At 44.7% G+C, this 12,027-nt stretch overlaps 1 protein-coding gene across 4 annotated transcripts in view; it reads left to right on the top strand.

The window, feature by feature from the left end:
- Positions 1-12,027, top strand: part of Slc25a13 (solute carrier family 25 member 13) — a 181,051-nt gene that overhangs the window by 65,523 nt on the left and 103,501 nt on the right. For all 4 annotated transcript variants that reach the window (XM_059257354.1, XM_059257355.1, XM_059257356.1 and 1 more), the window contains one exon: positions 4,551-4,666. In XM_059257354.1, coding sequence (XP_059113337.1) covers positions 4,551-4,666 — 116 coding nt within the window. The remainder of the gene's footprint in view (positions 1-4,550; positions 4,667-12,027) is intronic.

Raw genomic sequence — 12,027 nt, 5'->3', positions numbered from 1 at the left:
GGAGGTCAGAGGAGGGCATCGGATGCCCTGTGACTGAAGTCATAGATAGCTGTGAGCTGCTGTGTGAGTGCTGGGAATCAAACCCTTGTCTTCTATGAGAGCAACAAGTCGTCTTAACCCTTGAGCCAACTTTCTCACCCTATACAATCCATTTTTATCCTGGTTCCTCTTTAGCTGAGTGTTTTATAGTGGTACACAGTGTCCGGGCTGTTTCACCTGGACTTTAAGGTGCTGGAGGGTTACTGCCGTTATAAATGGTCCAGAAGAACAGTGGCCCTGCTGCTCTGGAAAATCCAAATGGCCTGCTAGACAGAAGTTCTGGTTATTTAGACCCCTAGTCTCCCTTCCTCTGTGAGCAGGGTCATGAGATGTGACTTCTGTGTCCGCTTCCACGTTTGTTGGCTGCATTCTGCTCTTAGTTGCTGTGAATGAGTGTTGACGTAGAATACCTCTCCTTACATACTTGGCGTGGAATTAATCAGATGTGTGTGATTATTTCTAAAAGTTATCTTGGCAGTTGAGGGTGGTGGCAAAGGAAGCAAGTGAGTTCACCAGCCAGGTTTGAACTTGATGAGGCTTGTATCCTTCCTTGTAACACGTTAATACCCATTAAACCTGTAAAGTAAGGTTGAAACAGTGTTTATATGAAAATATAGGTGTGTGTGGAAACCATGCAGTAAGTGAATATAGTACTATGTAATTATTCCCATGGCCTTCCAGTCAGATTACCTTGAAAATCCAGAATTATCCTGATGAACAATAGTACATTATGATTTCATGGTTCCTCTGTATACCTCCTACATAGAGGCATAATGCTTGTATCTAATAGGATTACCAAATTACATACCTTTTTGGTATCAGTAACATGCCTAAAATACCAGTCTTCACTGGCCAGCTATGGTTTTGAAATGACATTAAGATGCCGGAGGAGAACCTCTTACACCCATAGAGAGTCTTGAGGCTTTTCATCGTTCTGAGAAAGGCAAGATGCTCTTTTGATTGAATTTTAAGCCTTGTTCGGTCCCCAGAACAAGAGCTTCTTTCTATATCCCACACACCGTGCTTCTTTTAGCTAGCCTGATGCCTCTGCAGGCTGATTTAACCCCATGCTTGCCTGCTGTCTCAGTACACTACCCCCACCTCCTGCTGCCCACTGCCCTTCTCCTAGTGAGCTGGACAGGGTGACTGTAGGGATACTGGTACCTGCCCAGCAGGGGGCGGGGCCCAAGGAGTGATGGAAGAGGAAGCAGACAGAAACAGTTACCTCGGTTCCCTGGAGTGTTGAGAGGGGTGGGCCAGCTCCTGAGCTCCTCAGAGGTATCCTTTAGTAGAACCTTCTTGGGAAGATGAGGAGAAACGCTGTCACAGCTTCATTCCCACCTTCAATAACTCTTCTTTAACCCCTTCCCACCCAGGTCTTCCTTTCTAATCTTGGCTTCTATATTTGGGTTCTCAGGTGTTGTAACAAACTATCCAAAGCACATGTCTTTAAAAGTTTTCAAAATTGGTGGCTGGAGAGATGGCTCAGCAGTTAAGAGCACTAGCTGTTCTTCCAGAGGACTCAGGTTCAATTCCCAGTACCCACATGGCAGCTCACAACTGTCCGCAACTACAGTTCCAGAGTACCCGGCACTCTCCTACAGACAGACATGCAGGCAACACCAATGCACAGAAATAAACATTTTTTTTCCAAAACAATTTCAAAAAATTTTTCATAATTTCTCTTTTCATGTTTCGGATGGTTCTTTCCTGGAGGCCATGAGAGAGTGTGTTCTGTACCTTTCTTCCAGTTCTTGGTGGTATGCTGGCAGTCTTTGGTGTTTCTTGACTTACAGACACATGACCATGACCTCCTCTCCATCTTCACACAGTGTTCCCCTGTCTGCTGTGCATGTGCTTCTAATCATTTTGAGTCAGCTCACCATCCTGCTCCAGTAGCTCCTCATCCCAGCTAAGCACAGGGGTAAGAGCCCTTGTCACGGGGAAGCACACGCACTAAAGCTCTGGAGTGTAGGCTTTTGGAGAGACACAATTCATTCCACACACCAGCATCGGAACTGCTTGCACTCAGGTGAAGCCACCACAGAACTCCGGAGCCTCTTCTCTGCCGGACGCCCTGTTGTCGTTTTCCTGTGGTAGTAGTTCCGTCACCTCACTTCACTCAGTCATCACATTAGGAGGCTCAGGAGCTTCGTGGTCTCTGTCCCTGTGCCTACCTCTGATGTCTACTCCTGACCACGATGGTCACTGTGGCCCCACCTGATGTCCTTAGTCAGTTCTTCCGTGTCTGCTCGCACAGGTCCCCATCTGGTTTGGGCCTCCTGTACCTGAGGTATTAGTTAACCTTATCTGGTCTCTCTTCCTTTAAATTCATCTTTCCCATTGTTCCTTCATAAGCAGAGACATGATCTGTCTTTAATCTCAAAATTTGGAGTGATTTCTCTCTTCTGGTAACACCATGGAGGTCTGTCTCCTGACTTGGATTTCTGGCATGACCGTTCAGACTGTTCTCTTGCTCTTCATGATGTCCTCTGTGTGCACAGTACGTTCTTCTGGATTCACCTGCTGCTGTGTCCACATGCAATGTCCTCTGTTGCCCTGTCCCCACCATCTCTCTCCAGAAGAACGTCTAGTCTATCCCCTCTGTAGTACAAAATGCCAGAGGCCAATTATTTCAGTTTCCTCAAAGGCAAAAATGGGTTTGAGAGAAACATCTCTAAAATCTAGTTGCTTTTAAAATATGTGTTTTAAATGTCATGCCTTTGTGACAGGCTTCCCAGTTCTTCATGGAAAAGAAGCGGCCTTTTTCTCGTGCCCCTTATGCATTATTTCTTTTGCTCTTTACACGTGACACCTGTGTTCCTGGAGTTATATGCGCTCATGACAACCTCCTGACGTTAGCCAAAAATGTTGGAGTCTTGTCTGCTTCCCTTCTCATCTCCCACCTTCCCCTTGTCTGTCCCAGTGAGACCTGGAGCAGAGGATGAAGTGTTCTGGGCAGGTATTCTCTCGAAATACTTGTTCCTAAATGTTCCATGCATTCTGAAGGATGTGCTTTGGAAGGTGAACGGCAGGGAAATGCTGGATGGAACATACTCTGAGATTTCCTTTCTTTGTAGCATTTATTGTGGGCAGGTGACATTCTGGGAAACAGCCAAGGTTACTTTGTAGCACTGTATACAAATGTGTCCTCTCTGTAGGAAGTTTCAGAAGAATTAAGTGTTCTGTGAAACATATGGAAATATCCCTATTTTCTTCCCTTATCCCCTCCAGAGATTCGGACTTTCCCAGTATACTAGTGGAATATTTGGACTTTTATAATGTAACTCATTGGTGAAAGACCTTTGTTCCTAGGAAGCCTTTTATGGATCTCTTTCCTCTTTTCCAGTCATGGCGTCCTGGCCTTTCATGCTCTTCCTGAAGCATAGGCTTGGTCATGTTATGACATTCCTCAGAAATTCTTCCTCACTCCTTCTTTTTGGGAGAATATTCTGTTCCTTTTCTTGTCCTTAAAGCTCCCTCTGGTCATCCAGCATACTGTTCTCTTTTATGGGTGTCGATGTCCAGGCAAAAATCAATTACGATTGCCACTCCCTTGTACATGCGCTACCCGTGTTCTCCCCATTTCTGCCTCAGGTTCCTTCGGATCTTCTGCACAGCTCAATTTTACTTTCTTTTTTTAATGCCCAGTTCTGGCTTCCTTTTGGTCACAAAGCTTTTCTTATAAATTATTTTAATGAGTGTGTGTGTGTGTGTGTGTGTGTGTGTGTATGCAGGCAGACTGACATAAATACAGAGGCCAGAAGAGGGCATTGGATTCCCTGGAGCTCGAGTTAAAGGCCATTGTGTGCTGGGAACTGAACTTCAGTCTCTGGAAGAGAAGCAAGCTTCCTTACCTGCTACACAGGGAGGGTTCCCCCCTTTTTATTTTCTGCCAGAAATCTGCTCTTTGTATTGGTTCCTGCATTTGGATTTATCTTTCTGAAATCTGCTCTTTGTATTGGTCCCTGCATTTGAATTTATCTTTCCTGTGTACTGTCCCCAGACTAAAGCTATCTGCTTTACCGGAAGCAGATGTTTCCTGAGCCACACTACTGGCCTGAGCTTCCCTTTGTAGCATCCCTGCTCCATGAGTGGTCAGGAGCTGCCTGTAATGAATGGGTACCTAGGAGTCGGCTGCATGTGGTGTAAGGCGGTTAACAGCAGACAGAGCTGCTTCTCTCTGTTGCCATCAATTTAAAGCTCCCCAGCTTTAATCACAGAACCCAACAACGTGCCAAGGGAAGATTGAGGTCTCAAGTACGGAGGAGACAGATAAATTAGACTCACAGTGCAGTCAGTATTTGTCCATGCGTTCCACCCCGCCCTTCTTCAGTTTCTGCTTACGATTGCCTCACATTGGATGCTCGAGCACATGCTGAGTGTTGATGTGTTAATTTGGATTTTACAGATCGATAATGGCATCTGATTTTGTTACTTTAGTGGATAGTTGTATGGTTTTTATTTTCTGCAGTGGACTTACTTGTGTCTTTGCTTATTTTATGTTGCAGGTTAATATCCTTCCAAGAATTCCTAGCATTTGAATCTGTCCTGTGTGCTCCAGATGCCTTGTTTATGGTGGCCTTCCAGCTGTTCGACAAGGCTGGTAAAGGAGAGGTTACTTTTGGTAAGGAATGTGGTGGTGGGAGCGCTTCTTTGTTTTAGGAACGAAAGTTACCCATACTCACTATTTTTTTTAAAACATATTTTTCTTTTATTGAAAATAGATTTTTTTCTCATATAATATGTCCTGATTATGGTTTCCCTTCCCTCTACTCCTGCCAGTTCCCCCTATGTCCCCTCCCATCCAGAGCCACCCCTTTTCTGTCTCATCAGAAATTTCTAAGGGATAATAATATGATAAGATATGATATGATAAAATAAAATATAGCACCTCAAGTTGGACAAAAGAAACAGAAGAAAAGGGTCCAAGAGAAGGCACAAGAAACAGACCCACTTGTTTATACACTCAACAATCCCATAAAAACAGTAAACTGTAAGCCATAGTATATACACAGAGGACCTGGTACAGACCTGTGGAGGCCCTGTGCCTACTGCCTCAGTCTCTGTGAGTTCACGTGAGCTTTGATCATGTTGATCTAGACAGCCTTGTTTTCTTGATGTCCTCCATATCCTCTGCCTCATATACTCTTTCGGCCTCCTTTTCCTCAATGTTCCCTGAGCGCTGATGGGAGGGATTTGATGGAGACATTCTATTTAGGGCTGAGTGTCCCAAGGTCTCTCACTCTCTGCATATGTCTGGCTGTGGCTCTCTTTACTTGTTCCCATCTGCTGCTGGAGGAAGCTTCTCTGGTGATGGCTGATCAAGGCACTGATTATGAGTATAGCAGAATGTCTTAGGGGTCATTTCATTTTTTCTTTTCATTGCTCCTTTTTTTCCCTTTTTTCTTTTTTTTAAAGAACAGTAGTATTTGGTTTTGCCCTTGGTCCTTGTGCTGTGGGTTGTTTCATCTTGTGCAGTGGGCCTTCAGTCAAATCAGATATTGGTTGGTGACTCCCACACGCTTTGTGCCACCATTGCCCTAGCATATCTTGCAGGCAGGACACCACTGTAGATCAAAGGGTTTGTGGCTGGGTTGGCCCACACACATTCTTTTAAGAAGTAGCATGTTCTTAAACAGTGGTACACTGGGATCTGGAGCTCACATGCCTTTCTGTTTGCAGAGGAAGGACTCTGCTCTGGCTTACCTTGAATACTTTACTTTAGTTTCTAGGTGGGCAACAGTGTTTGGGACTCCTTGCACAGTCACAGAAGGTGACAGCTAGGAAGAACTTTTGTCCCCTTTCCTCTCTGCGAGCTATGCTTTCCAACTGCCTGGGGGAATGGTGATTATAAGCCACTCACCGCAGGAAGTTCCCATACACCAAGTACTTCTTGTGGTCACCCTGTCCTCACAGAACACTTTGCTGGTTTTGAATGGTTCTGAGTACTGTGAGCTTTGAACTAGTCCTCACCAGATGCTGTGCACATGGCGCTTTCCCAGTGGCATCCTTTTTTAATTTCAAAAGGCAAGTGCATCTTCATCCAAGTTTGCTGCAAAGCTATAGAAAACCTTGAAATCTTCTAAGTTTAGAAGAGGAAGACCCGGAGGTGCTGAGGCTGGAGTAAGCTCTTCTTTAAGGAAGCTGGCTAATGAAGTTCTGGAAAGTTCCATGAGTGCCTCAGACCGAGATTTCTGCAAACCTGCTATACCCTTGCCTAGATAGAAGCTTGGAGTCCCTTGAGCATGTGGGTTGTACTTTAGGGAAATGGCAAAGCGTCTGTGTGTGTTTTCTTATCTCTGTGACCCCATAGCCAACCAAAGGTAACTTAAGAGAGAAAGCACTGATTTTTGCTCACAGTTTGAGATACGAGTCCATATGGGGAAGGCATTGAGGTGGGAGCATGAGGCAGGAGCATGTAGCAGCTCATCACTTTGTGTCCACAGTTAGGAAGCAGGACGTTGAATGTCAACACTCCACTAATTTTCTTCTTTTTATTTAGTCTAAGACTCCAGGTGGAATAGTGCCACCCACATTCAAGGTGGGTCACCCCCTTTTCAGTTCAATATTTCTGGAAACACCCTCATGATACATCCAGAAGAGTGTTTCCATGGTGAGTCTAAAGATAGTCAAGTTGTTATGAAGATTAATTATCACAGTGCCCATTTGAAATGTTGGATTCTGTCTCTAGTTTGTTCAGACTTCTTGGATGTGCCTTGGTGTTTTGTGGGAAGGGCACAGATGATGTCACACGGCACAGGTTCTCAACCAAACAGACTTAGCCACCATCAACTTTGCTGTTTTTACCCCTGTGAGTAGTTGTGCCCATTTCTTATCAAAAGTGGAGCTAAGAAGGCCATAGGTAGGATAGGTTAATTGGTTTATTGTATTGATCTTTGGCTCTGCATCTGTTCCTCTGTGCTCATTAGTTATGACAGAGCTGTCACCCAGTTCCCCCAGCAGCACTGTACACACAACTTCCGGGGGAGCAGCACTGAAAAGGTACTGCCAGAGCCTTCAACTAGCCAGTGGGCCCCAGCTCGGGGTGACACGGAGGCCAGTGGGAGTTGGTCTGATGACAGGGCTATGGTAGTATTGCCTAGTGAATTCCACACAGTATGTTGCCTCTTTGACTTCCTTTGCTCTACAAGTCTGAGTAGAAATGGGAGGAAGCTGGGTTGGGGTGAAAAGAGTAAGGAATGAACTCCTTGATACATAACACTCTTTTCTTCCTAGGGACAAATTGGCAGGGGATATTGGTGGCAGCAGCCATGCTAGGGGCCCTGGTGGAGGAGGAGGTATCAGTAACTGTTCTTGTTACCGTGATCATGGACTTGGCTGAAAGAAAGTTGAACAGAGAGTTATTCTGGCTTACAGTTCCAGGGGGTACAGTCTGCAGCAGGGAACACATGGTGCAGGACCTTGATGTGGCTAGGAATACTGCAGCCACAGTCAAGAGGCAGAGAGCTGACAGGAAGTGAGGCTGGGCTCACACTAAGGTCCACCCTGATGACGTACTTCCTCCAGTGAGATTCTACGTCCTACATGTTCTACCAACTTTTGGAACAACACTGCCAACGGAGACCAGGTCTTCAGACACAGAAGCCTGTGACGGACATTTCCCATGAAATCAACAGACCAGACTCTCACCAGTGCAGAGGCAGATGTTAGGACAGGAGAAGCAGGGGTAGCAGACAAGAGTCAGCTATGAGTTTAGAAAGGACAGAGGCGTGAGGTTTATGGATGGCTGAATGATTTTAGCTTTTTGAACTTTATTTTCTCATCTGTAAAACTGAGGCAGTGTCTCTCATTTCCAGACCACGTGAAAAACATCACCACATACCAGGTTTCTCTGTGAAAAGCAAAGGTCTTTAGAAAAATGGTTTTGAGTAAAAGACCCTCTCCCTTCCCCCCTCTGTCTTAGTTACTTTTCTATTGCTGTGATACTGCACCATGATCAAGGGACTTTATAGAAGAAAGAGTTTAATTTGGGCCTTATGGTTTCTGAGGTTAGAGTCCATGGTGACGTCCCAAGGACATGGTTGTAGGAACAATGGAGAACTGATATCTTGATCCCTAAGCAGGAGGTATAGTGATGGGGACAGAGACAGAAGCAGACAGACAGAAACACTGGGAATGGCTCTAGTCTTTTGAAAACTCAAACCAGTGACATACCTTCTCCAACAAGGCCACACCTCATAATCCTGCCCAAACAATTCCACCAACTGGGGACCAAGTATTCAAATAGATGAGCCTCAAACTAGGATACCCGGTTTCTGTTTTTCTTATTCTTTGGGAAGTCTTTTGATCCAGTAGTGTTACTGTTGGTCCCTTTGCTGTGTGCTGAGCACTGTCCATCTTTCAGGCCATCTGAGATTGGCATTCCCAATTTTAGGGTGTTTCACCACATTCTATTTATACTATCCGTTAGTTGCCTGTGATTGGTTCAGAATGCACAGCCCCTCCACCACTACCCTGTCCTTACATAATTTATTACCTATATCATCACTTAAATACAATGACATGTTGTCTGCTTTATGATAAATCCATTAGGAGCTCCCCTACAGGTCTCATTAATATATGGCCTGGGTCTTCTGAGCCATTGACCCCCAGATGATTCTAGCAAAGATAAATACATAGTACTAAGGTAACCAGATGACAATTGAGCTGCAGATTAATATCCAAGTTCAAACATTCATCACGGGTAGGGCAGTCATCAAATGTAGGTGTGGGTAACTGTCTTCTAGTTCAGGGAAACAAAGTCAAATGGGATGTGGCAGCCTAGGGACTTTTGGACAACAGGCGCTGTAAGAAGTTAGCCATGCCGGGTGGTGTTGGCGCACACCTTTAATCCCAGCACTCAGGAGGCAGAGCCAGGCAGATCTTTGTGAGTTCGAGGCCAGCCTGGTCTACAGAACGAGATCCAGGACAGGCACCAAAACTACACAGAAAAACCCTGTCTCAAAAAACCAAAAAAAAAAAAAAAGTTAGCCATGTAGCCTTGTGTTCTAGGAACTTCCTCATAAATTTGAAGAAATAAAAACAGCCAGACAGCCGCACACCATTGGACAAACCAAGAGGATGTCCCTACTCAGTCCTGGTGTCATGAGCCCAAAGTCCTCAGAGAACAGAAGTCCAGATGCACAGCCTGGCTGGCTGTCTTTCTACATGAGGCTCTTTGGCAGTGCAGGGAGTGATTGCCTTAGCCGTTCACCTCCTTAGCCCTTAGAAGTTCCTTGTTCTAGAATGGCCCCTTTGCGTTTTTGGAAGATAGTGTACATCTCTGGAAGAGATGAATGGCGATGGTGGGAAGAGCAGAGGCTCCATGTTGACTTCCCAGATGGCTCTGTCCACTGTGGTGATCACAGAGAGGATGTTGATTTCATACTGCGCTGTGGTCATTTGGAGCTTTTCCCAGAACCGAGGATGGCTTAAGAGTGGCCCCCAAACCCTGCCCCCCCCCCCCCCCCCCCCGTTCCACACCCCGTTCTTGCATTTCATACAGGCTGAGAGCAGATGTGCTCTACATCTCCTTGTGGATAGGGTTTCCACAGGAGATTAGCTTCTGCAGATGGGGTCGGGGGTCACCAGTGTTTGTCACCAGTGGCCATGCGCCTGCCTTCAGTAATCCTGGCCCTGATATTCACCAAAGTCAGATGGACAGTGTGACAGGTAATCAAAAGTCATATTTCCATAAGGCCTTTCCCTGTTTCTTGAGGCCTTGTTTACATCTCTCATATTTTCTTGTCTGAAATCATTCCCTGTGTTTGCTACAATGAAAAGATCTCGATTAGGCCAATTTTCTTCCTTTTATATCCAGCTCATTATCTTCTGTTTCCTGTGAGAAAATTCCCCTCCATGATTCTTGCTCTCACTATGTTTTCTTTTCTTTCTTTCTTTCTTTTTTTTTTTTTTAAACAGTGCTATAGATTTAATCCAAGGCTTTCTGCACGTTAGGCAGCCCTCTGCCATTCATTGATCTACATCCCCAGCACACACTATGTTTTCTATTCTGATATCTGGTATTTATAAGTAACATTTTATATGAACCTGTTGGTGACAGGATGCCAGGATAAGTGAGAAATTCTAGATAATAAGTTGTGATTCTATATATGTGGAGAAAAGAATGTTCTAAATGCTTTTATTTCCACTTTAGTGTATATCATGGTACTTTCTAAACTTGCCTTCCATTTTTAAAGCATACTTCCCTGACATTTATAGTATATAGCAGACATGCGAATATCTTAATGAAGTTTATATGGTGTTGCCATTGTCCATATCAGAAGAGACCAGAGCCAGTGGTGGTTAGGACAGCCTGCATTCATCACTGTCAATCAGTTGAGCCTGCTTGTTTTTGAAGTTAATGTAAGTGGGATAACACCAGAGATACTCCTTTAAGAATGTTGGCTGGCTGGTGGTGATTGGGGTCATTCTCATTTTTGTTTTGAGAGTACAGGGACCTGGGTAGAAGAAAAGAGATCTTGTGTTGCCTGGGACAGAGGACTAGAGGCAGTGGTGGGGCCAGGGAGATGGGTTAGAGTCTGGGTCCGTTTTGTTGCTCATGTGTGTGCATGCACATACATGCTCATGCCACAGAATACTTTTAGGAATCAGGTCCCTCCTTCCACCATATGATTCCCAAAGATCAAACTCAATTTGTCCAGTGCCTTTACCATCTTGACCATCTTGCTGACCCAGATTCTGGGTATATTTGTAAGAGAGAATTTGTGGGGTTCTTTGATAGGCTGGATGTGATGTGTTTGAGAGAGCAAGTGAACAAGAAGACAGTTGAGAGTGGGAAGGAGAGAGAGCCTGGAATAGCATGATTGTGCAGTGTGGCCAGTGCTGAAAGCCGCAGGAAAACGTCATGGAATTCAGCTACCATCACAAAAGCTACTACTTGGAAAAGTCAAGGACCTCTCCAAAGGTCAAGCCATGGCTTAAGTGTTGGTGATATTTTAGCTTTTGTATGTACATTAGCTGGTTCCCGCAGTGATTTTCTTGTAATGCTATGCGTGCTTCTTAGAACTCCTAACAGTATATTTATCTAAAATACCTATCAAGCATCCAAGGCCAAACACCTCTCTCCTAGGTCAGGTGGATAGCTTTATTTCTTGTGCCATTTAGGGTGAGACCCTCCTTTCTTACACAACCTTACTAATAGATCCCTAACTTCTTACTTAGCCACTTCTAGAAATGTAGATTGAGCACATAGACCGCCCTTTTGATATACTAACTGGTCATTAGCACTCAGCTGACCTCCTCTTTTCCCACTCCCATTTTGGGTTGTAATTGGAAGTTTCTGTTGTTCTAATAAAGTTGGTGTGTATTTTCTGGTTAAAAAAAAAAAAAAAAAGCCTGACAGTCACTAAATGAGGAAAATTCTTACCTACCTTTATGACCCCATAAGAATTCAAGCCTGGTGACCTTGCTCTGGCAGGGTATCATCGCAATTGCTTGGGTTTATAACTGAACACCTCAAAGACTTGAGAGGACTTAGAGATATAAGGAGATGGAGAGGAAGAGAGGAGTGGAGAACTTGACAGAGAACTGAGAGGGATAAGGAGGACTTTGATCAGAGAGAACATGTGTATGAGATGGAAGATGAGGAAGAGCCAGATGGGGAAGTACTAGCTGGGTAAGAAAAGAACGAGATGAGAAGGACCTAGATGAGGCAGAATTAAGATGAGAGAATTAAGATGGAACTTAGAGGGAACAGTAGATAAAGGTAGAGAGAAATCAGGCAAGAAAGGAGCTAGGCATGAGAGCAGAACTGAAGCTGTGTAGATAGGATTTTATCTCAGAGGAATAAAGTAGATGGACAAAGAGCTCGGTGTACTTAGATTCTTTTCCCGAAAATAATCCTCACTGTTTGTAGTTTCTCTCCTGAGCCCCTGGGAAGTATATTATTTAGGCTGCTCCTTTTAATATTCTACAAGAGACCAGATCCAGTGGAAGGGTAGAGTTCAGCTGAGAGTTCAGCTG

The sequence above is a fragment of the Peromyscus eremicus genome, chromosome 3 (assembly GCF_949786415.1).
Source record: "Peromyscus eremicus chromosome 3, PerEre_H2_v1, whole genome shotgun sequence".
Lineage (NCBI taxonomy): Eukaryota > Metazoa > Chordata > Mammalia > Rodentia > Cricetidae > Peromyscus > Peromyscus eremicus.
Note: the sequence above shows the minus strand (reverse complement) of the source record. Positions and strands in the feature narration are given on the sequence as shown.